Source organism: Cardiocondyla obscurior, linkage group LG19 (assembly GCF_019399895.1).
Source record: "Cardiocondyla obscurior isolate alpha-2009 linkage group LG19, Cobs3.1, whole genome shotgun sequence".
Lineage (NCBI taxonomy): Eukaryota > Metazoa > Arthropoda > Insecta > Hymenoptera > Formicidae > Cardiocondyla > Cardiocondyla obscurior.
The window spans coordinates 4,065,846-4,091,011 of NC_091882.1; the positions used below are offsets into that span (position 1 = coordinate 4,065,846).

Here is a 25,166-nt window from a genome sequence, read left to right on the forward strand (position 1 = left end):
ATCGGCCGCGTTGGTGCAACCGCGTTCGACGGTTGTTATTAGCCGATTAAGAACGAATGACTCGTTCGATGAAAATTAGGGATCGGCGCAGATTACATCTCGACGTATCGTTAGATATGTCACGTCGCTTTAAAATAACAAATTACGACAAGGCCGCGGAAACTATCCGCGACTATGTCAATCAAGCAACGTGTAATTTAATTAACAATCACCGTGTAATTTAAATTATCAATTATTTAAAGAAAAAAAAAAAAAAAAAAACAACGATACGAGGAGCTGCTCGATTGACGTAGGACGTGAATAATAAGATTAAAAGACGCATTTGACGTCGAGAGGGATATTTCCTGGCGATCGGTCTTTTTCTCTGACCTGAAAACTTTGCTCCAGGAAACGTTCTCTTATGCACGACAGACGTACGAGCGTGCACGCACACTTGCAGGGATACAACGTGCAGAGGTACGGGCGATTTCTGGCCGATTGCCGTGGCTGCAGGCTATTAAAGCCGGACTCCTAGGCGGCCTAAGCGCAATCCATGCCGACCGATACTATCTCAATACCGGTGTAGGGTCCGTAGAGTCGTGCGGTGCGCCTTTCCTCGACGAAGGTGTGGTGCACGAGCGTGGTCCACGAGCCAACGGCCGCACACGTGCACACGCAACGCGCTCTCGCCGATACTGTCACGAGTTTTTGCTCCTTTCCTCGCCGACGTTTACGTCAATTCGCCATGCACGAAGGAACTGTTTAACGGGGAAACGCTACCCGGGCAGATCTCGCGATGCGAATCACTCATACGTTAAATTCATTCAATTAAAAGGCATGATCGATGATCAGGTGTGATCCCCAATAACTCTAGCAGTCCATTACATAGATTATATCGTGCTTCGCGAGTAATTAAGATTGCTTGCTTTCAACGTGGACGTTCTTAAAAAAAAAATACCTCATCAGTTACTTAATTTATTTAGTTCGAGATACCCGATCGAACTTGAATTGAATCACGCGACTAAAAAATTCGACAATTTTCAATCATTCACGACCGACTTTTTTTTTCCGAGTCATCCCACTTACGGCGGAATAAAAAAATTGTACTTGTAATTATTATCATCTTTTTATATATATTTTAGTCTTTAAAATAATAAAATAATTTAAATACAATCCCGAAACGTTATAGAACGAGCAATCGTAAAAATAAATCTTCCAATCGTACGCAATAAATTCGTGAAAGATCAATTCGAGCTCGCGACGTGCGTGGAGATAAAGCGTTCGATTTTAAATTCGAAAAATAAATTCTGCGTCCGCAACTATTCCGAGATAATCTACGTCACGGCTGTTATCTTGCTATCGGACCGTGGCTCCTTTCCTTCGACTGGGCGTGGTAGAGCACGGATGGCAGCGAAACGGCCAACCACGGGCATATCGTACGGGCGCGCGTACGTATATCTTACGATATATCCGCGAGGTCAGCTGACAGAACGATCGGCGTTACCGTTATACATGTACAGCACGTTTACGTTCTGGTACGCGCGCACGGATCTAATGGTATAATCGCCCTCTTGCACTTTGGAGGATCTATAATTTCGCTCGGCTGTGCAAGGTAATAAGACGGCTAGTAAAGGCCTACCGGACCAAACGACACGACGGGAACTGCCACGATAAAATCGCGCCTTCGCCGCGCCTAGCTGTGATTCGCGCCCATCGCTACGATTTGCGTGGTTCGCTCGGTTCGACATCGCTCCCTTCTACGATTACGATTAATAACGTTTGCTGGATGCGCCCCGGGATCACTGGCCTCGTTTCAATAACAGAGAGGATTCACCAATCAATTCTCTCTGTGAGAACATTTTTTTTAATCATCAGTAATTCGTAAATTGTATAATTTATTTCCACGACAACGGGAAGAGAGAGCGATAGTTAAAAAAAAATTTCTTTCACGTTTTTTTAATTAATTTAGAATAAATATCTATTTTTTTAATATAATTTTTTTTTTTATAAATAAATATTATACAATTTACACTCCCGGTGGCTTTCATCCGCAGATATTCTGCCAGCAACAGCGATACTTGATTTGCGAAAAATAGTGTTTCAATTAAATTGCCTCCTGTGTTTAAAACTGTCCCCCCTCCCCCTCATCGCTCTTTCCTCCTCGTCTCGCGTGCGACGTCGCTCGTTTTATGAAGGTATCGAGCGGCAGATATTAAAAAGAGAGAGGACGGACGAGACTCCGCCAATGTATTAGACGTACAAGCCGCGATAGTGGTAGCCCGAGATAGTATCGAAACGCTTTTACAAGGAGGAAGCTCGTTCTTTATTTCTTCCTTTCGAGTCCATTTGAATAACACAACATCGTGTTGCGAGCGTGCGGAGTCACGAGGGGAAGAGCCTCCTGGCGCAACCCGGGACGCGAGAATTCTGAGATCGCCCGCGAATTCGTTCTTATTGTTACGTGGGGAACGTGCACCAAGTATGGGGGACGACAGGGGGGATTGGTACCGACGATTCCTCGCGAAACGATGTTCAACGCAATCCTGCCAGCGTCTCCCGCTGCGTACCTATCGCGCATTTCTCCCATACAACCTGGCTCCTTTCTCTCTCTTCCACGAGCACTTCCTCGAGTCGTTTCTAAAAACATTTTTTTTTTTTTCTGCTACTGCATGTCGAAACACGTAGCTTTTCTCAAGTAACATTATAGCTTTCAAAATCATAATGCACGACTATTTATAAAAATTAAACGCAACAGTGGAAGAAGCCTTTTTTTCACAGCTTAATTAATATTGTGCAAAATTAATACCCGCCCATGAATTATTACGCCTACTGTTCTCAATTAAATTAAAAATAATATGAAAACAGCTCGTGTCGAGATTTAAACCGCCTAGTTAGACGACGCCCGTCGGGCTCTCTGGCTTATCTATTCCAAACACACCGACGATTCGCTAATCCAACGAGCGACGGTGATCGCTCGAACTGAAATGTCTCTCGCGAAAGTGTAATTTCGACGGGGTAATCAGTCAGCAATTTTAATTATCGCGCGCGCGTATTTACGACTGGCGATCGGTCTATCTCGGGCCGCGGCAATCTCGGGGGGCATCCGCGTATAGGCATCGCCAGGAACGAAGGGACTTACCGATCGGCGGCCGAGATTGTGCCGGTGTGCCCGTCTGACTAATTACATTCCTAACCCGGGGACGGGGGCACGTCGCGCAGGGAATAGCGTACGCGAAGCGAAGGCCGCGCGATTCTATATCCAATTATGCGCGGACGATTGGCGGCGGACCCGTAGATACGTTTCGCAGACTGGACTTGGCCAACCTCGACCCGCTATCGTCTTCGAGCGGATAGAAATTATTCGGGATTACGCTTCCCGCTTAATTACCGTCCATCCCCCGGCTCAGCTTCCCCCTCGCTTCCGATCCGGCCAAGTTTTTCACGTGGAACGTACTGCTTCCTTTATCATCGACATGATGCAATTACTCGGCGGCAGCGGATTAGCTTCTGAGCGCGTACAAGACAAACCGTAACCACCGCATTCGATGCGAAGAAGAAAAGCAAAAGGGGAAATTTAAATCAAGATAGCTACTCGGCTTTCGATCTTTTATTTGAAATAATCTATCCAGGCGCATCGTGGAGTAATCTAAGAATTTATTTAATAAGCATCGAACGCGCTCGTAATTCAGGCAACTTTTATCGTCATTACCGAAAGAAAAGGAAAAAGAAAAGAATGATAGACATCGCCGCTTATTATTCTAGACCGAGCGCGGTTCATTTTCGAGGTCGTAAAAGCGAGGCTGAGTGACACGACGAGAGTAATATCTGATGGAGGGTACGTACTGTGTGTGGCTACTCGGTATATTAGGACTAATGAACAGATTAGAGGCACCGATATGACCCCACGAGTGGCAGATGTGCGAAGCCTACGTACTAAGAAACCCGCTGCGTCCGGGCCGGTGGAAAAAAAAAAAAAAAAAAAAAAAAAAGGGAAGAGATAGCGAAAGAAATTCCAGTCCGCGCGCCGATAAAAATGAGATGCTGCAAGGGAGATAACACATTCTCCTCGCCCTTTTTTATTTCCTTCTTGAAATCTCCAACGAATCGGTCGGCCACCGTAATTTCGCTCGCATTTGTCCCGCGCGTGTAAGGCGCGTCTGCGTTCTCGCGGCCGAAGCTTTCTCAAAAAGATAACGAGATACAAATTTAATTAAATTACCATGAAACAACGTTCGATCTTTCGGGTATATATTTTTTTTCCCGGCGCGTTATCTCGGCCAGCGCTTACGCGAGACCAATGGCCGAACGATTTGTATGCACAGTCATCCGCGCTTCCACGTAGATTTATCAACCTGATATTTACAGCCGACAGGAAGTCGTTCTTGCTCTTGTTTCCAGCCCGTTCGACCGTATCCCGCGGCATACAAACGTGGCGAGCATCCTGACAGAGATGCCCCCGCGCGATGACGTTTCCATAAATTCCACACCGTGCGTTTTTTAATCTCGAATATAATACGTATTTAACCAAGAGGAATACATCAGTCGGAGAGATATTATATCTCAGTTTTGCTTCGAGAAACATTTCGTGACTCGATGCAGCGAAACAGGTTTGTGGAAAATTAAAAAGTACGCGTCATGGGATGCGCGCAAAAATAAGCGGGAGCCGAAATTAAGAAAATTAATTTCCAAAATTAAGAAACCAAGTTTCAACCGTTTTAAATTATACTCGACACATAGTATACGAATCACCTTCGTTAAGTGTAAATTATAACGAACGCTTTACGCGTTCTTGAAATAAATTATCTTACGTACCCTGCCTGGCCGAATTAACAGCTATTAATATAATTATTCATTCTGTAATGATCTTGACGGAGGCCAAATTCACGAGCAAATAATTGACCAAGTCGTAGGACAGCGTTAAGCATCCCTCTCGAGTTTCTCGAGCGAACGGACGACAGGATAAAGTCCCTTGAGAGATGTAAAAGGGACGAGTGCGCTCCTAAAGCCGCCGCAAGTGGAATCCACTTTGCGATCCTTGGGCAACCCCTCGAGAATCCGAGGAGCACGTGCACATGCAAATATTGGTAGGCTCCCAAACAAGGCTGCCGACCAGTTTTTCTAAATAAATACCGGTAAAGCAAGCGCGACCGCCGCTTGCCGGCCAGATTTTATTTCACGGCGCACTTTAATTTCAAGTAAATTATCAAACATCTCGCCTTCGTCAACTTTACCGAAAATATATGTATTATATCATTACTAATTATATATTATTATTGTAATTTACTATTCTTAACGGTTTAAAGCCATAAACGTGATCGATATATCGCGCTTAAATTGCGCAAATTGCGCGACGTGAATAAAAAAAAGAACTCCGGCAGATAGTAACTGCGAGATATTTGAAATTCCGCATTGAACGTACAATAATATCTGCGCAATTAGCGGCATCCGGCGCGGCGGCCTCCGCGGAACATGTGCAGCATGCAAAAGGACCGTCGTCAAAGTAAAATTAAAGAAAAACGGAAGAGAGAGAAAAAGAGAGGGAGACTGATAAAGCACAACTCTCCGGCGTCGTACGATATGCAGCCGCGCAGCGGTGCACCGGATGCACGGCGCTGCAAAACAAAGATGGTGCCGTGAGATATAAAGCAACAGGTATAATAATATCGAAGTAATGGAGGTAGCATACGCGGCGCAGGGAAACATCAGTCAACCCCCCTCGCGCCTCTCCCATTCGCCGCCGTGTCTTTCGCCGTGGTCGGAATGGATGTACATCTTTTCCGCGACGTGCCCACGGAGGCCGTCATGGGTCACGAGCGCATCTCCCATCGTCGGCTCGCGGCCGGCCTTCCCTCCTGTCCTGTCCTCTTTTCGTTCTGTCGATTCTTTTTATCCGACCGTCTAATCGCGCGGCATAGACGCGAGGAGGGAAGACCGCGAGAACGTCGGCACATGATTTATTACGGCCGGGCTCGTTAAACAGTTTCGCGACGGGAAACAAAGACGCGTTACTTCGCGCCGCGCTTCGAATACGCGATACGAACTCGCGTATAAACAAAAGAAATAGAGTGAATCTGGGGTAGGATGCTGTTTGAGGATTAAAAAAAAAAAAAAAAATTATGCAACGCGATTGCATCGCGTTTCTTCCATGTCTTCGTGTTTGACGTTGCATTGTTCGAACGCAATGGACTTTGAAAAAGCCGTCATTTTCTATTTCAACGACGTCGCGGCAGGACAACCGACGCGTTCCCATTTTTTACAACATCGACGGATACCGTATAGTCATCGCGGGTCACGCTAGCTCGCTAAACCCATTGTATTCCTACGGCCGATCCTGCGAACAATGCTCCTCTAGCCATAATTACGAAAGCTTCGTTAAAATCACCGCGCGCGGGTCTTTTCTCTTCTCTTCCCCTCTCGTCGCCTACCTCCGGCTGCTCGTTGAAAAAATACCGGCGAGGAAGCATGAAAGTCGAGCGTAATTGCGCGCGATCGTTACGTGTCCGCTTAACCGAGCGCTTCCGCGTGTTTCGCGAAAACGCGCCGCGCCGATAATTCCGTTTCGCGCGTATCCGCGTGCTATGCGTAATCGCAGACTCGCCTGCCCGCGGCGCGACTTTTCTCGAAGAAAAAAGCCCGCCGCCCGGCGGTGCGCAACATGCTAATGCCGACTGTTACTACCGTTTCCAGCTCGTTTCTTTCTCTCGTTGCATTTAAAGCCGCTTCTGCTTCTTCCGACGCGCCGCTCGGTCGTTCGGCGTCGCTCCACTTGGCGGTGGAATTCTCACGTGCGATAAAACACTTCCGTAAAGTGCGTGAACGGCGAAAAAGATGCGTATACCTATTCACGCACGAATATATCCTCGCGAGATGTGCCCGTTTCCGACTTTGATTTAACTTTAACGTTTGTAAATTATACTCGACGCGTACTAAAGGGTTAAAAGAAGATAAAATGCAGAGAAGAAGCTCGGTTGTTATTTATTTATTCCGAAAAATTACGATCGCGCGGCTACTTCCGTTTAAAGAATATTTTATCAAAATTGCTTGGGCGCAGTCTCATGAATAATATTGATTTTCCGGCGGAGTAAACACCGAGATGTTACCGAACGCGGGATTGTTTCACGGCGTCGTGCACCTTGAAAACGATTCCCACGTTCGTAACGCGTTCTGCACGCCGAGCTTTCAAGGAAGTTTAGGGACAAGTGCGCCCAAGCAAATCCCTTGTGGCGCAATTAAGATGGGAATCTTAGACGAAGGAGATTGTCGTAGATCAGCCGCGCTCACATAGCTTTCTTTCGAATCAAAGTTTAACACTTATGAAATATTTTATAAAAGCGATTCTATTTTTGATCCGTCTTATTAGCATTAAATATGCAAACTGCTCACGCGAATTGGACTTTTAAAATAAAATGCATCGTCCTCCATCGGCGATGCCGTTTCGGACACACCTCGGTTTCATAAGCGAAATTCCACGCTCGTTGTGATTTCCGTAGATAATTGGCACACTCGTGAATTTTGCCCGGCTCAACGGTCCGACCGCGCGGAACGAGAAATAACGTTGAGAAATCCGACGACGCGTATCGTAATTGCGCGGAATTCCATGACCCGCGTCGATTTAATTATCTTAATGCAATTAGCCGCGAGATTCGGCCGGTCGTCCGGAGAGCGGACGCATTCCGTGTGAATTTCGCATTGCTACCTTCTTCTTATTGACATTTTTCTTCGTGGCGCCTGAACGATGCGACGAGGGACGTGTTTGGCCGCAGAATCGCAATGTTCGGTATGCGTCGTAAGGACGCGGCGGCCAGTAAAAAAAAAAATCGAATGCGACGTAATGCAAACGAGAACGATAAACCGGAGCGGATCGGAGTCAAAGAAGACCGAGAGAAAAATCAAGCCTGTTCGGACGCAAAAGAAGAACGTCATTTAATTCTTCAAATAACTTTTTTCTCACGCGTGTTAATTAATGTATTCTTCTAGATAAGTTAAAGTCAAATAATTAAATATTAGTTAAAAAAAAAATCAGTTCCCAGAAGAGTGTAACAAAAATTAACTCGTCTATTCAGCTCTATCGAAGCGGTTGGTTTCAAGAATCTGTTACGGTAAATCTATCTGATAAATTTAATACATAAACGCGATTTTATCCGGTCTCCGTCACACGAGGTCTCTCCGCCTTAACACCTCCGTTTAATAGGATGCACCGGAGGTGCAACAGACCGCTAGATAAGCGGCTCGTTGCCTTCTATGAACTCTCGGCGCCGAGTTGTCGTTTCAGCCCGCATTACCCGTGAAATGGACTTTTCAGTCCCCGACCCTCTTTACCCCACCGTTTCTTGCATTCACCGGTGACCGTAGCGTCTCACGAGCGGACATTTAAATAGCTACGCCCACAGGTTTGCAGATTTCAATCTGTCCGCGACAATGAATCTCGTCGTCCTCCAGTTTTTATCGCGAGATATTTAAAATTATAAAAACATTTTTCCGATAAAGTGCCCCCTTGCCTTCGAGACTGCAGCTTCCTTTCCGCATTATCGTTAAACGTGATATCGACAGGCTACGTCGAGCAATTTTACTTCGGTGGCGTAAATTATAGAGGCAACGTGGCGCAGAAGTGATAATATATCGACGAGAGTAGGGCGATTGAACCGCCGAAAAAAAATTGCTCACCGCGACCATCCATCGGCGCGCGGCGTGCTCGAAAATCTACCGCACTTCTTTTTATGATACACGACGATTACGATCGATCGCTCGCTCGTTCACCGAAGCGAGAGAACGGGCTCTCATATTATTCCCTCTTGTCCGAACGGTTCTTTCGCCCCGAAACCGCAGCGGCTACAAGAGTGAGCCAAGTGGAGCCAAAGAAGCGACGCGAGGAGCCGCAGAAACGCGAGCCTCATTAAAAAAATAATTCATAGGACCGAGAAGGATGCGAAAGGGTGGAAGAAACGCACGACATGTGGCAAGTAAGAGCGCATCTTTCGCGAAATAACGAAAGATTGCGGAGCCGCTTTTATCTCTCCTTTTTCCCGCCCGAGGTTTCGAGATGAAACACATGTTCTAAGCGCGCGTTATCCCCCCCTTCGACTTAGATATTAGAATCATTAATGAGCAGTTATCGCGTTATTGCAAAAAGATACCGTGAGAATCTATTCGAGACCAGCAAGACTTCTTATTAAATGATTCGAAAGCCAATGAAGGGCTGGGGTGGGTTTGGCAAAAAGTTGGCAAGACGTAAAGGAAGAAGATGAGAAAACGTCCACGGTTTGGTCGACATATGGTCTACATAACATTATCCATCCGCGAAATAACTAATTATTACGCTCGATTGACAGCGCCAAATTTACTTTAAAGCCCTTCGAGACTGGGTACGTGTATAATTTATCATTGTTATATTTTCTCGTTTTAGTCATATATCTAAACTACATTTTTTTTCTTAAATTTCTTTACGTTATTTTATAATATATTTATAATACAGAAATATAATTATGAAAAGTTAACTTTATACTTTACTTTTAAGAGCGTTGTAATTTATTTTGAAAGATGTAGAACCGTAACAAAGAAATGACCGTCGATTCTTAAACGCCTTAAGAATACATTCAAAAGAAAAAGAAAAGAAAAAAAAACATCTGGAAAAATAATAGGTCATTTTTCCTTCGACGTTCCAAATTGTCGCATATTTTTTGGTCAAACAGTTCTTGGGGAAAAACATTAACGTGACAATTGGGATATTCTCTACTTTTCTGGCGCCAGTCGAATTCTTTTTTTACCTGTTTCCTAGACTAAAATGCATCGAAAGGACGAAAGGCGCTTATAAGACGCTACCGACATTCTTCGAAAAGCGAAAAAATTTTCACAAAACAGATTCCCGTAGGGCGTAGAATTTCCAACGGTGCGGTCAGTACAGTCCGCAACAAAATACGTAGTTGTAACATTTGAAAAAAAATTATAACGAACTATAATAATTAGTATCTTGCAAAAATGATCAAGACAATTTTCCGAAGTTTGTGGTTTGAACGAGAAATTTTAACAAACCCAAATTTGAATCAACTTCCAATTTTTTATTTGAATATTACCTTCAATTTATAATTGTTAATTAATTAAATATCGTCACTGGGAAACAAATGTCCAACGATGAGAATGTATTTTAAATTTCTAAAATCGGAAATTTAATTAAAAATTCGTCAAATTAAAATTTAAAAAAGCAAGAATGCCCCGCAATCTATACGATCGCGGAAGAACGCGGGATATGCAAGCGCGTAGGACCGAGATCTTTGCTGATGTACTTCCTCGCCGACCTTGATCTTATATTAGAAGGCCGCGTTCACCACGAAGCAACGTCGGTTATTTGCCTCGGAGAGTGGCGGCATGTTCCCTTCTGCGAGCGATTTCCTTGCGGTTTCTCTATCACTGTCACGAGAAAAAAAAAAAAAAAAAACCGGACCAAACATCGCGCACGCATGATCGATCACGTTTTGAAATAATACTTTGTGTACTTGTTCTAAATTATTTGCGTTCACCCGAGAGAAATCAAAACCCAGAGATCGAAAAGATCCATTTTTAATGCTGTAAGTCAATTATCTTAGAAAACTGCAGCGTAACATAAAACAAAACGAAAAGTAAAGCGCGAGTTTACGCGAATCTACGATACAAATAAAATTAATTAAAACAATGTCAGCAAACAATAATTACAATATAGGCGAAATTAATTCAGCGCGATAATCTCGAGTAATTGGAACGTTGGCAAATACTGCAACTGACGTGATCTCTGCGAAGAAACTCTTTATTAAAACGAATGGTAGCCGATAATTATCGGCCGCGGTCGAGTCGCGAGTCCGACGAATAGGTTTAATAAAATGTCTCGTATTTCATAAGAGATTTCGCTCAGCCTCTTTCCTGACCCCGTGCTATCTTTCTTCATCCTCTTTCTCCTTCTCGCCCTTTCCAACCCGCCTTGCCCTTCTCCCTTTCTGTTCTCAAATGATTAATACGGCCGGTGGCGCGCTACGAGTTTACTGCCTTCCTGCTGCGGCCACCTACCGCTCTCCCTTTTCCTCCTCGCCTTCTTGTTTCGCTCTACCGATAGCACCTATATCTCCTCGTCATCTTCTACCTTCCGTTGTATTCTTCCTTCGAGAACGGCCGGATAAACTCTGCGGAGGACTACGCCCACATTGCGCGATATAGCAACGCAGCCTCGCTCGTGCGGGTACGCCTAGGATATTTCCACGGGGTGTTAATCGCCACTTCCGGCCGCGAGTCGATCGTTAAACTGCGAGTCAACGCACGTACGATTTCTTTAAAACCTATTAGGCCTCTCTCGAATGATAATAATTTCGAAACCCTGACCAGCAGCGTGCGAGGACCAACGTTATTATTGAAAATCAGCAGCGCCTCTTTGATACCGCTTCTCGCCTTATCAACGCCTTATTAAGGTACGTTCCGATTTAACGAGAATATCCGTGAAGCTGCCGATCGCGATGGGGATCCGTTTGCGAAATACAAGTGGGACGAAAGAAATATAATTGCGAGAAGGAGCCGGGGCGTCCTCTCGCCGTCACGAGAAACGGGGTCGATTTTACGCTTTTCACGACGACGAGACGCGACACGTTCGTCGTAACCTTTTTATTTCCCCGCTGTCAATCACTGCGAAAAGTCGGGATGGCCGTTACCAGAGGCGCATTCGACGTGTCCGAGGGCACATGGCGCGGCGAAATCGAGAAGCGCCGGTAGGGATGAGAGAATCGATAGGGCATCTTCCTCACCGAGAATTCCGAGAAGGAATAAATCGAGATCGGGCCGATCTACTCTCCAAAGTATCCGCGGAATCTGCCGTGCTCGAACAAATCGCATGAGCCGGCTGTAATGGAGCCATTACCGACCGCTGCCGTTCGTTCGTTCGGGAAGAACTGATCGAATTTTCCCGCCTCGGAAGAGAGTCGCTCTTAAATTGCCGCGAATCCGAGAAGCCTCGTGCGAGAAACAAAGTTCTTCAAAAGTAACTTTTTTACCGTAAAATGTATTATTTTAACGTGCATGTATTGCACTTGGAAAAAATTAATTTATATTTGAGTTTAATGAACTATTTAAAATGTGCCTGAGTAGTTGAAAAAGAACAGAATCCGAGAGAATGGAATGTGCAAGTTATAATTAAAATGTAATACACTTTAATTGAAACGTAAACTTTGTATTTTACTTTTCTAGGGTGCTCTTAAGTATTCTTTATCTGAAACGACAGTTCTCTATAAATGTATGATAAAATTTCGCAATACGTATGTCATAATATCGCTGACCGGTTTTGTAATTATGACTAATATATCAATTTTTTTATCTCTCCTCATCTAGCTGTCCATTACGCAAAGGTATCGTACGAAATCTATGGCGCTTGATCTTAATTATGCACACCTGCATTGATTTTCATAAATCATAGAAGACATATTTAGAACCCGGTATTTTATTTACATACATATTCAACAATGCCATATTAAATAGAACAAAAAAAAAAAATTATATTTGAAATGTTATAAAACCAATTTTTGCTTTGAAATAAATTCGTGAAACTATAATTTAAAGCACAAAAAAAAAGCAACGAGTTAAAACATGAAATTCTAAATCGATTAATCGTTACGTATTGTTTTTATAATACAATCTTTTTCAGTCAGTTAAATTTGCATAAAAATGTTTAACATACGATCGTATACGATCCGTCGCCCCACACCTGAATCGCTCGAACGAAATGAAACGAGAGTAGCCAGGCCGAAAGAAAAACATCGTTGATAGGCTATTAAGCTAGTCAACACCCTCTAGAGTTACGGCATCCCGCATTCGCTGTCTGCCTGTTAATTACAGTCGGAACCGAAGCAATATCTAACGTCACGATCATATCCAACGCCGAGGCGGTTAAAGGGAACATATATCACTATTCGTTTTTTCCCCTCGCGATATTTTTTGACAAGTATATTGACGCGATAATTAAGAATCAAACGAGCCGAAACAAAAATATCGTCTGATAAAAAGATTTCGATGAAATCGACATATCCTCCGTCGCACAGAAAAAACAATACAGGCATTAAAAAGTCAATTTAAATAATGTGTAAAAAAAAAAAAAAAAAAAAAAGGAGTATGTAAAAATATAAAAATCCTATTTCTAACTATTATACGTTCGATGTACATTTTATCGGTCGTTTAGCTCTCTGATTATTACGGAGGAATTTGCTCCGTTTCTCTCGCGTTGTAATTAAAATGAAAGGACGTACGTTATGCACTAATAATTACCAGCTCTATGGCGACGTTGTTAGAAAACGGACGACAGGTGGATTGTGTGTACTTCGGCGATTTTACGCGAGAGAAGCACCTCGCTAAAGGTAACGATAATAAGCGGCAACAATAACGCGTAATTATAGTTATTGCCGCTGTTATTACTATTATCATGCATCGTTACCGGTCGCGTTGGTTCATTGGTTGTGGGCGGACCAGCGAGATGGTCAACGACGTGAAAAGATGCGCTTTACACGCGGAAGTTTATGTACAAAGCATAATCGAACGCAAAATTCGGTTTGCTTTGTAACGAGAAAATGTTACGACATAAAAAAAATAATAAAAAAATATTTATTATCAATAAAAATATTTTGCGGGCGTATAATCGATTGAGAATAAAAATCTCGCGTTACGAAATCTATGTCATCAAACACGGAGAAGCTTTTATTTATCGTTATTTTATTTTAATACCTAAATATCGTTAAAAAAAATAAAATAAAGAAAACGCAAAAGAATAATTATAAAAATATATTAAAGCGCATGACAAAAATCACGCGTAAAGGCAATTAGTGGATGACGATCGGCGGATATTATTAAATTCCGTCCTACTTACGATCGGTTAATCGAGTATGACGAAATTCGACAAAACGCCGTCTCACCTTCGGGGACAATGTCGATTAATTGGCAGACTTTCGCGGTAAGTTTGTCCGGCAAAAAAGCGGAGCGGCGCGAATTATAAAGTGGCCGTGGCCGGCGACCGAGGAACGAAAAAGACCCGTGTCGAAACATTTAAGACCCCCCGACGGTAATTAACTGCCGGCGGAACGGCGAGCGTCGCAGATGAACGACGAATTTATTACGAGCTTAATTGTAAGCGTAATTCAAATTACGAGCGGAAATTACGGGCCACGTCGGCGTCGATATTTTTCGACGCAAATAAATACCGGTTGTCGGGAGGAAAAAAGAGAGATATCAACGCGACTCCGGCGAATATTGCTCGCAAAAATCGGAGAGCTCACGTGGTTACGGAAAGAAAAAAAAATGCGGCTGATCCTGTTATTACTCGCTCGAGGAAAGATGACTAAGGGCGTAATATACTCGTTTCTAGCAAATGCAGCGGAACACTTTGCGTTTCTTTCGTTTCTTAATAATGCAACTGTTCTAGATAGTTCAAGCTTACGACGCTAATATTCCCAGGGCGGAAGGTAATAACGTAGGCAAAGAAGAACACGTTACAAGGTTCACGAACCATAAAACGTACGTTATATTATCTTATTAAAAAAAATACCGATTAAAACTTCCTGTGCCGAATATTTAATACATTTATGTATCAAGAGACGTATTGCGACATATATTATTTAGGTTTAATGCAAATTTTCCGTCGTCAGACGTTTCTACGCGTGAATAACGAAACGGAATTAATTAATCGTAGTAGAAAAGCGTTGGTTTGCATCACTGAGCTTTCCCCCTGGCTGGGGAAATTGCAAACTGTGAGTGCACGCGCGGCTTTCGAAGCTATTTCGTAACAATGAAGATCTGAAATTCCTGAAGACTCGCGCAACTTTGCAGAAAGTCCTCCATGCAAATTCCTCAGTTATGTCTAAGTTAAGTAAACTAAGTTGCGCCAAAGCATACGCCGCGCCACGTCGAAGATTCCCAATTAATTTCCAAACCAAACTCAATCACTCTCCCCGGGATGAGCCCCTCGACTTCTCCGCTACACATTTGCCGATCTATTTTAACGATTTTTGACGACGCGATAAAGACCTCTTTTACGGCATTGAATTACCCTAACTCACTTTCAACGAGGCTCGCATTCCGGTCTCGCGCGGGTCGAATTTACCGAAGCCGATGATAAAGGCGAATCGTAACTTTCCCGAGCGCGTGTAAAACGTGTAACGCGACGCTTACGAGGCGCCGTAACGACAACAACAACGTTATAAACGAGCGTAGTCGCGAAGTCGGCGGAGAAAGATATTAGGAGCGAGCGCGCGGTTTTCCTCCAAGATCTAGGCGGCGAAACGACTCCTTTCCTCGCTCCGACTCCGCACTGGTAGTCGTAATAATAAAGCGCCCGTGCGGTATACGGCTCGATAATAAGTTCCTGGTTTACGGTTCATCGGCAGGTTATCCCCCGGGTGGATCGGTTCTACCGTCGGACTGAAATGACCGTCTCGTGCGCGGACTCGATTTTCAGCCTCCGCGGCGCGGCGCGGGGACGACGAACGAGATCTCGACTGGACCGCTTTGCCTTCGCCTGCCTTTCTATTCCTGCCCGTGTCCCTTTTTCATCACCGGCGCTGCATCGCCGGTACGCCCGCGCGTTCACCCTTTCACCTGGAGGCGTGGTGCGCGCGATATCGCGCTCCTGCGGGCGCAATTACGACGCCGACGGGAAAACGTTAAGTATAACGATTCACCGGCGTACTTCGATCCTCGCCTCCGGGCGAATTAATCGCTCTACAGACCGATCGGCTCCATTGTAGCGGGGCGTGTCCCGCGAGCTACTCTTATCACGAACAACCACTTATCGCGAGGAATGGCTGATAAGAAAAGCGCGTAACGTAATAATGCTAAATACAGTTATCTGCACCGTGGACTCGGCTAATGTGAAACACCTAATTCGAAACGCACGGCGCGATTTTCTTCAACATTTATTTCTCGACGCAAAATGTGAAATGCGAATTTTAAAAAATATAAAAAACAATCTTAAAAAATTTTTTTAAAATATAAATATATATATTCAAGAAATTACTTTAAATCAACGATTATTTCGTTATCGCAAATGTGTTCGTTGCAACGATTAGGACTAGCCGTCGATACAGGTCGTCACCTTCGAACGGTTGCGCGAAGTTGCACGGCAACGTGCGATTAGCAAATTATCCTCCGGCATTGACCTACAAGCAGGCCACAGTAAAACCCGTTCGCGCTGTGCCGCCTAGCTCTACTTTGCCTATCAATTTGCGGAATACACGGTACGCTCGTTTACCTACCGCGACCGGGAGCACCTTTCACCTGGCGAGAGAGACGGCAGTTCCGCGGACAGTTGCAACGTGCCGCAGTTGCACCATCGCCGCCAAGGGGCCACCGAATGTAACGATCCACGGGCACGCGCCCCGCGGGCCCTGCGAGTTAATTATCCCTTCGACAAAGCGTATATACACGTATGGTTGCCACGCTCTCACGCTTTTGTTAACTGACCGAACTGCGAGCCTCGCGATCAACCATAGAGCGTTAATTAAGTTCGCTAGATAAGAATTGATACTCCGAACGACTATCGGGTGGTAAAATTAATTTACACGGTCTTTTGAATACCAATTAAAGTAAATAAAAAATCATGTGAAACGCTGCGAGTCCAACGTGCGTTAAATCGGCTGAAATAATCACGCCCGCGTAACGCGTGAAACGAGCAAGCCCGTACGTAAGATTCGCGCTCGGTGATCCGCTTAAATATCGGTTAGCTCGTCGAAAATTCCAAAAGAAAAAGCGGCAAAAACTTTTAACGACACAGCACGGCGCGTTAGTGAAGAATCTCGGCTTCCTGCAGTTAATGGCGGGGGTCTCCCTCGAATGTGTATTACGCCGCGCCACGGGGTGTCCCAAAAATTCGCCCCGGCGAAAAAAGGGATTCGCATAAAACGCCGTCTGTCGGAGACGATGCCGCGTATCCTCCATTAATCGCTGCCGCGGTCTTTAAAACGTAATATCGCTCGCGCGGAGGAGCGAACGGGTCGCTCCAGTTGCCGGGCGGTAACAAGACGATTCTTTCCGCGCGCCGAGTCCGAGAGTTTCTCGGGCAAATATAATATACGAGTACGCGAAGCCCGCGGGGAGCAACCGTCCACGGCGGAGACCATAATCTCGGCTGGAAGATGGTACCACACCCATGGGGGGTCGGGGCCGGGAGAGATAGCTCGGCCACAACGAAGGGGACCGAGGCTGCCGCGGGGACGACGATGTTACTCCGGCCAGCGGATTCAAACGCCCGGCCTCGCGTAACCACCTTTCGCCCGCGCCGTATGTGCATTACACCGTAGGTATTACCGCCGTACATACGAGCGGAGATCCCACTATGAGTCCACGCCATGAATCGCGATTCGCGTTCGAGATAAGGACGAGCGGAGTGCATCTGCGTCTGCATCAGCGTGTAAAGCGCGCGACGTGACCAAATTCAAAATCCGAGTAAAGAATTAGGTAGAAACTAAACGAATTCTCATCGCGAGGTAAATGTAATAAAATTATAAATTTCAGCGGACGCATACACGCATGCGGCGACTTTTTTATTATTTATCTTTTTTTTTATTTTTTTATTTTTTTATGCGACAGGGTAATGTATAATCTACTGCATTTGCACGTATCGAGAAGAGGGTCCACTGCGTAAGTAATGACTGTCTCTCTTTCAGCTGAGTAGCCCGACCACTTTCTTCTTGTACGCAAATTATCTTTTTTATGAAATGAATAAAGATAAAAGAGCGAGGTCTCGTCGTTTAATTAAAAGGCGGAGGGAATCGCGTTCGGAGCGAGGAAGTAATCGGGAACGATTTTTATTTTAATTCGTATCACGACGACGTGGACACGTCATTCGCATAAAAATTATTTTGGCGCAAGCAAAAAAAAAAGAATCAAGTTGAGCGGGCTGGCATGCGCGTTATCGATACTTGTGCTCACAGGAACCGCGGTCGATCGACTTTCAAGAGGTTTCGTGCACACGATACTGGTCCGACCGGATCGTAAGAAGACTGAATGAAGAGTGCCGCAAAGAAAGAGGACTACAGCGAGGGCAGAAAAACGTCCGAGATCGAGTCAGAACTCTTTTATACGCACCGAACAATGTCCATTCACCGTGCAGAACACTGTCCTAAATAGCCGCGTAATAAAACTGGAATAAAACGATCGGGTCCCACTGATCTCGAGCCTATTTCGCTTTACGTAAATCCCCGCGTAACGTGCGCACATTCATTTCGCATAATCAAATTGAGGCTGCACAAACGATCTTATAAGACATTTTTTTTTTTCGCTATTCGTTCGATAAGTGTATACACACACCTTAAGAGAAACCTGAAATAATATATTTCAATCTAGTAGATTTTCAAACAAGCAAACTACTCGATAAATCAAAAGCCTAGATCTCGCTCGTTTTCTCTTCTCGTTCAATCTCCGCGATCGCAGTAGTCTGTTCGGTAGTGAAAGGTCCGATCTGTTATTGGCAATCATAGATCGCGCCAAGTTTCACGAATAGCAGAAAGAAAAAATAAAAAAATGAACGGGATCGGGATTCGTCCTATGATTAGACTTTAACGAGCAGCGGAGAAAAATCAGGGAAAGAGATATCAAGAAAGGACGCTTGATGAATGACTTCGATTGGACCTTATAAGAAGCGGTTAATCTCGGAAAGAAGAACGGATCCTACGGGCTTTGCAAGATTTATCGTTTCATCTCGGGAACCCCACTACTCCTCCTCTCGTCTTTATCTATTTTCCCTGCCGGCAACCTAACTCGTGCCTTTTTCTCAGTACGGTGAAAAGTGGTGACGCGGCGAGAAGCGGTTTTTCCAATTCGTACCTCGTTCAGCTTTTCGTCGCGGGAATGCAAAAATCTCACGCGAACAAGGGAAACCGGATCGATTAAAACTCAATTGCGCGCACGACCCGACGCTTTTGTATCGCGGAAGAGGCGAGAAAGGCACGAAGGGAGAAGAGGGATATTTTTAAATGTCCAACGAACAAATTAAAACGATTATTAATTTTTAAAACGAATGACGCGCGTGTCCTGGAATTTTTCTTTCTTTTTTTTTTGTGGAGCATAAATTGGCCTACCCTGTCGACCGTGAGCGACGTCAACGACGACGGATCTCCTTTTTCATTTCTCGTCCAGGCAGAAGAAAAAGGATTAATGGCCTCATAGCATGACACTGCGTCGTGATAAGATCGCAGGCTTCCTTTAACTGTCGGCTGCCGAGCGTCGGCGATCATATCAGCGACATCCGAATCGCATCGTGTATCTTCTAAAGCAGCACGTGAGATGGGCTTTTATCGATTCATGATTGTGCACGGGCGAGTTTCTTCGCTTTACCGTGCCTTGAAAAGACGTTCTATTACATATTATATATCTTGCTCTTTTTTTTTTTTTTTTTTTTTTTTTTGCAAACTTATTCCCGTTCTTTCGCGCAGTTTAAAATTCATAATATAATTTCAAGATCGAGAAAATATTCGCGATTCGTAATTCAACGATCTATGGGTAACCGCAATGATAATTTAATATAATAATTTGTAGGTATCGTAATTTAAAATTATAAAAAATTTCTGAAATAATTATTTACGGAATCTAAATTTCTAAAGTCATATTTAAAAGAAGATATCTATCCGCCGAATCTCCGCGAGCTCGACGTAACGTGCAAAAAGTGTCGCAGATTGAATATCCAAGAAGACAGCGAAGCCACCCGCGGTCGCGACGGCCGCATCTCCCGCGATGGAAAATCGGAATTTCACGGACGCGAGCTCGGGACGGAATCTGCTTATAAAAACCTATCATCCACTCGCACGGAATAAGAGAGATATATATACGCGGGGTGCGAGATAATGGCACGAAACCCGCGGCATGAAGGCGGCAGCGCCGCCGGGGAGCATTAAAAAGAATAGAAGCTATCGCGCGCGTTTTCTTCGCGCGATATTCCTTGGCCTTCGCCGTCAAACGAGTCGCTCGCAAAAACGGAGCGATTCCTATTTTACTCCAAGCCCGGCGTTCGCCGAGACGTACGTATGCACCGGCTCGACTTTGCCGGAAGCCGTCTTCTCGCGGATGCATAAATTCGATAAGACCACCCGTTAGTAACGGCACGGTAATGCTTCTCCCGTAAGGAACCGAGGAGAGGACGAAGAAAGAAAATATCGCGAATGATCTCGCCTCCCTTTTACCACCCGTCGCTTCCTCTTTTGCCTCCCTCTCCTTTCCTCCAAAAGCCCCCTGGCTCCTTCTTATTCCGGCAGATTTAATTTCATCGCGAGATCCACCGCTGGCTTCAAAGGCGGTCGAATTTCACGTTTGCGACATCCCCGCGCGTTCAACGACAAAACCGCGTCCCGTCTCAACGCTCGTTATAGTCATTGTTTCAAATTGCTCCTGCCGGCGCTATTTTATGGCGTTAAATGAATCCCGAGGAACAATTTCCTTCGGTCGACCGATCGCGAAAGGCGATAATAAGTTGACTTTCGGAGAAGGGTGTAATTATAGTCGACGCAGTCCGTAATATAAGAGCGAATCTAGGTCAAAGTGGGTGGTCCCTCGAAATACAGACTTTATGCAATTGCAAAAATTTTTAACAATTAATCTTAGACCTCAAATTAAAAAAAAAATTTTTTTTAACTGCAGATTAATACTGAATACTTAATTCGAATCGCTCCTGTCCGATTTCTCGACTGCGGATCCGACTTTCGATCTCGGTTTAATTTACTTTTCATCATTTATTTTGATTCTTATGCACGTTCTAATCCGCAATGGAAAAAAAAGGTCGACGTAAGGCAGATTTAAGTTCCCTAAAGCCCTGACTATTTAGATCAGTCATCTCTGCGCAGGTAACTTAATTTATATTACACAACACTTGCCGTCTTCGGGCAAACTTTTTTAAGCCGCGAATGAATATACGAGCACATCGAAAAACGTATAAAAGAAAATGTATATAAAAAAAAAAGATATGATTAATCTATACTCACCGGTCGTTTCTGCGGCTCCGGACCCTGCCTGATGATCTCCAAAGGCGCAGGTATCGAGGGCTTGCCGAGATACCAATCCTCGCGTGGATTATAATTGTCCAGAAGCTTCAGTAGGCGCGGCACGTTCACGTAATTATCATCGTCGAAGTGGCAGAACCATCTGAAACACGCAATAAAAATACAAATATAATAAAAATGTTACCTCTGCATTATTCTTTATAATTCAGGGTATATCATGAAATGCCCCCCAGTCGTGGTTTCGAGTGCATTCCGGTCGGAGGAAGCATGCTAATGCGTAATTAACGGGATGGAAACGGTCTCGGCGAAGCTTTATGTAGAATATCGCGGTATGGCGAGCTCGTCGGGAGGCATCGCGGCAATCAGGGTAACGTCCCGTGAGTCCCAGCGCGACGCAATCGTACACAATTGCGGGCCGCAGCCAGCCCTTTTCCCACCGGGCGTCCGCGTTGCACCGACGGCGAACGGCCGTGTTGTTCAGAGCGCGTACGCGCGTAAGATAGGCGAAATAAAATCTCTCTAACGAACGGTTCCGCCGTGGCGTAGCCATTAGCGTGCTACCGGGTGGCCACGGGTGGCCGCTACGTACCTGCCGCGCGCGCGGTCCAGCATCGTTAATACACCTGAATTCCAGCTTAATGGCGTAGCTGACTTGTGCCCGAAGGGAGCCCGAGACCGAGGACGCTGGGCTGCTCTTATATGCGCGAGATCGTATCTTCCGAACGGTGTTCGCACCGCGCAATCAGTGCTCCACCGCGTTCCACCCTTCCGCCGGTTTGCGCTACCAAACCGTCTTCGCGAGCCGTCTTTTAAGAGCCGTGACACGCAAACGGTAAAACTTAACACTTTAACACCGCCAGTAAAGTATAAGTGACCCGCATAATTTTGTAATAACTACGAAATTCGTTTTCTCAAACGTTTGTCTTCTAAAAACGAAGTGCGCTCCGTCTGTTATCGTTGATTAATTTTTGTAAAATCGGCACATCTTTAATTAAACGCGCCGCATCGAATGTTTCGATCGAGAATTCGGATAAACTGTCTCGTTAATTAAAAACACTAATCATATGTATTTTCTCTCGCAATCCGTGAGTAATATACATAATCTAACGATCGGAATATTCGACGAATCGAGTGATAAATCATTTCTTGTACCGATTGGCAGAGACCCCAGGTTCGAATATATGATTTCTGTTAAAAGTAACGCCACATCGCTCGTATCATTAATAACACACTCGAATGTCAATAGAAATTAATGATTCCGCTCAATGGTTTTGAAGGACTTATAAACGATTGTTCGAAAATACTTGGCCTCGTAATAAATCACGACTCATTAATTGCCGAAATGTCGAGCAATCGAATTATAAAAAATTACACTAAACGTATAATTATATTACACTCTAGCAGAAATTCAAAAAATATATTTCATACAAAGACAATGTATTATTCATAATTTATTATATTATTTATCATAAGTTTTTATCATTCTACCATTTTCCCGTCATAACTTGTATCGCTATCATTTAATTTCAATCTAACGAGGTAAAACGCATGACTCATCGTTTCCTCGTGCTAATGTATATATTTCGCAAACGAATACAGTGCAAGATATTAGCATGCATTTCGTATATTATACATATACATGTACCAGCGAGACACCCTTCGTTCGACCACCTGCGTTCGGTACGGCACAAGTCAACGGGACGGCTGAGACGGCGCGCGGTGGCGTGTGTCGTGTGTGCACGAGGGCGTGAAGAAGAAGAGGGGGGCCCCTGCTTCTGTGGGTCGGCAACCCCATGACATGTGACCGAATGATTCGGTTAACGACGACGCTCGTACTCGGTCCCCCGTGGGTGTAGGACGTACGTACGTACGTACGTACTACCGATGCACATCCGGCCGTGGGAACCCGCGAGACCCCCATACGTGACTTGCGCACGGCCACGCGTGCAGCAGACTTTTAAGGAGCATGCGGCAACACTCGCCGGAAGCCGTGCTCTCACACGTGCAGCGACACGCGTACTTGCCGAATTAAAGTCCTCCGTACATATACGCGGTACGCACATAAAGTTATCGCGGGAGTGTGCTACGAATTTTTTAATTAATTTACAGATAGGTAATATTTTAATACATTGAGTAATAAATTTATTAAATCATTGATTAAATCATTTTAATTGATTAATAGATTAATTATAATTTTTTAATTATATTTTTGCGTCACGAAAATAATATTTCGAATAAAACGGAGCAACGGAACGGTTATTATGATGAAATTAACCTGTGAAAAATAAAAAAAAAAACGCTACTCGAGCGTGACTCGTTACATCGAGATGACGCTCTTCTCGTACGAGCGTACCGAGCAAAATCGCAGGGAACGAAACGGCTTGACGATGAAAACACGTTATTTTTAATTAATTTCTATGAAAAGGCCGGCCTCGCCGAAATTCGGGCCGCCGTATAAAGGCGTTATTCGTACCGATCGTGGCTGGAAGCCGCCCGCAATCTCTCGATCTTACGCGGAACGAACGGAGGATGGAAAAGGTCAGGGTTGGCGTGTGCCGGAGACGGGTGTGGTGCTCACGACCGCGGACTGCAAAACGCATATTAAATCACGTTCGTGCCGGGTGCACGACCCCTGTGTTGCAGCTAAAGCGTTTCTATAACGCCGTAATGCTCGATATTCGGATCGCGAACGGACGTGACTCGTGTGATTAATGGGAATAGAGTATCCGCGCCGCGTTATCGTCCGCGATACTAATTTCCGATACGCGAAATAGCGGGACACGGGTGGTGCGCCGTGCTGCTAATCGAAGTGGTACATCGTTCACCGTGAAATCCGAATTAATCCCCTTATAATTAGCGATCTTGTGATCTGGCAATACGGTTCGCCGGGTGTTCACTATGCGTGCACATATACAGTCGCGAACGCAATTTAATTGATCCCAATTAGATCGTTTCAACGGCGTGTCCGATAAAGAGCATGTTGTTCATGCTGTACGTGATCGTTACATCAATACCCTACGCTAAATATTTAAAACGATAAATTTATTATCTTAAAGTTATTTGTATCTAAAATTTTGGAATAGTCCGTCAATAGTAATAATAAAGATTTAAGGGAGAGAAAAAAAACCCGTGTTAAAAAATACACAAGTCGACGAATCGACAATTAAAAACGTAGACGCACGAAACGACTAGAAAGAAGGAAGAATCTAAGCGGAGGAGAGGCAAGGAGATCGACGATCGGCAATTTTCTCGACGTGTAATTTCACCTGTTGCACATCCGGCGCGAATCTGATCGGCCTACTCGATTTGTAAAGGTAACGAGCCGTTCCGACTACGCCGCCGCACTACGATTATCAGAAGTTATTCCCGGCTGCGAAGGGCGAAGGAAAAGAGCGCGGAAAAAAAGCAAAGATACGGAGGCAGAAAACGAGAAGTGAAGATGTAAGAGAATGGATCGCGCTGCGAGAAGTGAATCCGCGAGAATAAGCGGTATACATTTTTTCGTACGTACGCATATTCTTTTCTCAAAATTAACGATGCTATCCAAGTCGTAATTACTGAGCAGCATTTTATTAAAATGACACTTAATCATGTTACAGTAATAAGTAAAATCTTAAACTATCTAAAGATATTTCTCAGCCGGTTGTTTGTCGATACCTCGACGACATAAAAACCTACGTAGGATATTAATAGCGAAATGCATGGCCGATTTGCACCCTGACTAATTGTCGACTAATGATAACGTACGTTTGTCGCAAAAAACCAGTACTCCTTTTGATGATTCATTCCCGCGTTCCAAGAAGAGGTAGACGCGACGCGATTGCGGTGCAGCATGCATTAATTAGATAAGTGGTGCTGGTGAACACGTGTCGTGCGAACGTGCTATTTTTACGACAGATTTTACCGGGACTAGTTTATTTCTCGCTAATTGAGCTATTAAGAACCGATCGAAATATATAAATATATATTTTATTCCATACCGATAATTATTAGGATTTTCGCGTTCAAACGTTCGCCGCTAATTTTTTAATTAACCAAGTTGTTCCGCGTTTGTAATACATCAATTTGCATTTTGGAATAATTCCAAATAATCGATACTTGCAACAAAAATATACTGATTTCTCGGATCGAGGTCCGTTTCCACATTAAGGCCCTTGCATAATCCTTAAGTAAACATTTAACGATGAGATGGCCGCATCAAGTTCAGGT

The 25,166-nt window shown here is 44.5% G+C and overlaps 1 protein-coding gene across 1 annotated transcript in view; it reads right to left on the reverse strand.

The window, feature by feature from the left end:
* Fng (Fringe glycosyltransferase) overlaps nt 1-25,166 on the reverse strand; it is a 61,771-nt gene that overhangs the window by 13,741 nt on the left and 22,864 nt on the right. The window contains exon 5 of the mRNA XM_070669615.1: nt 20,940-21,099. Within this exon, the coding sequence (XP_070525716.1) occupies nt 20,940-21,099 (160 nt within the window). The remainder of the gene's footprint in view (nt 1-20,939; nt 21,100-25,166) is intronic.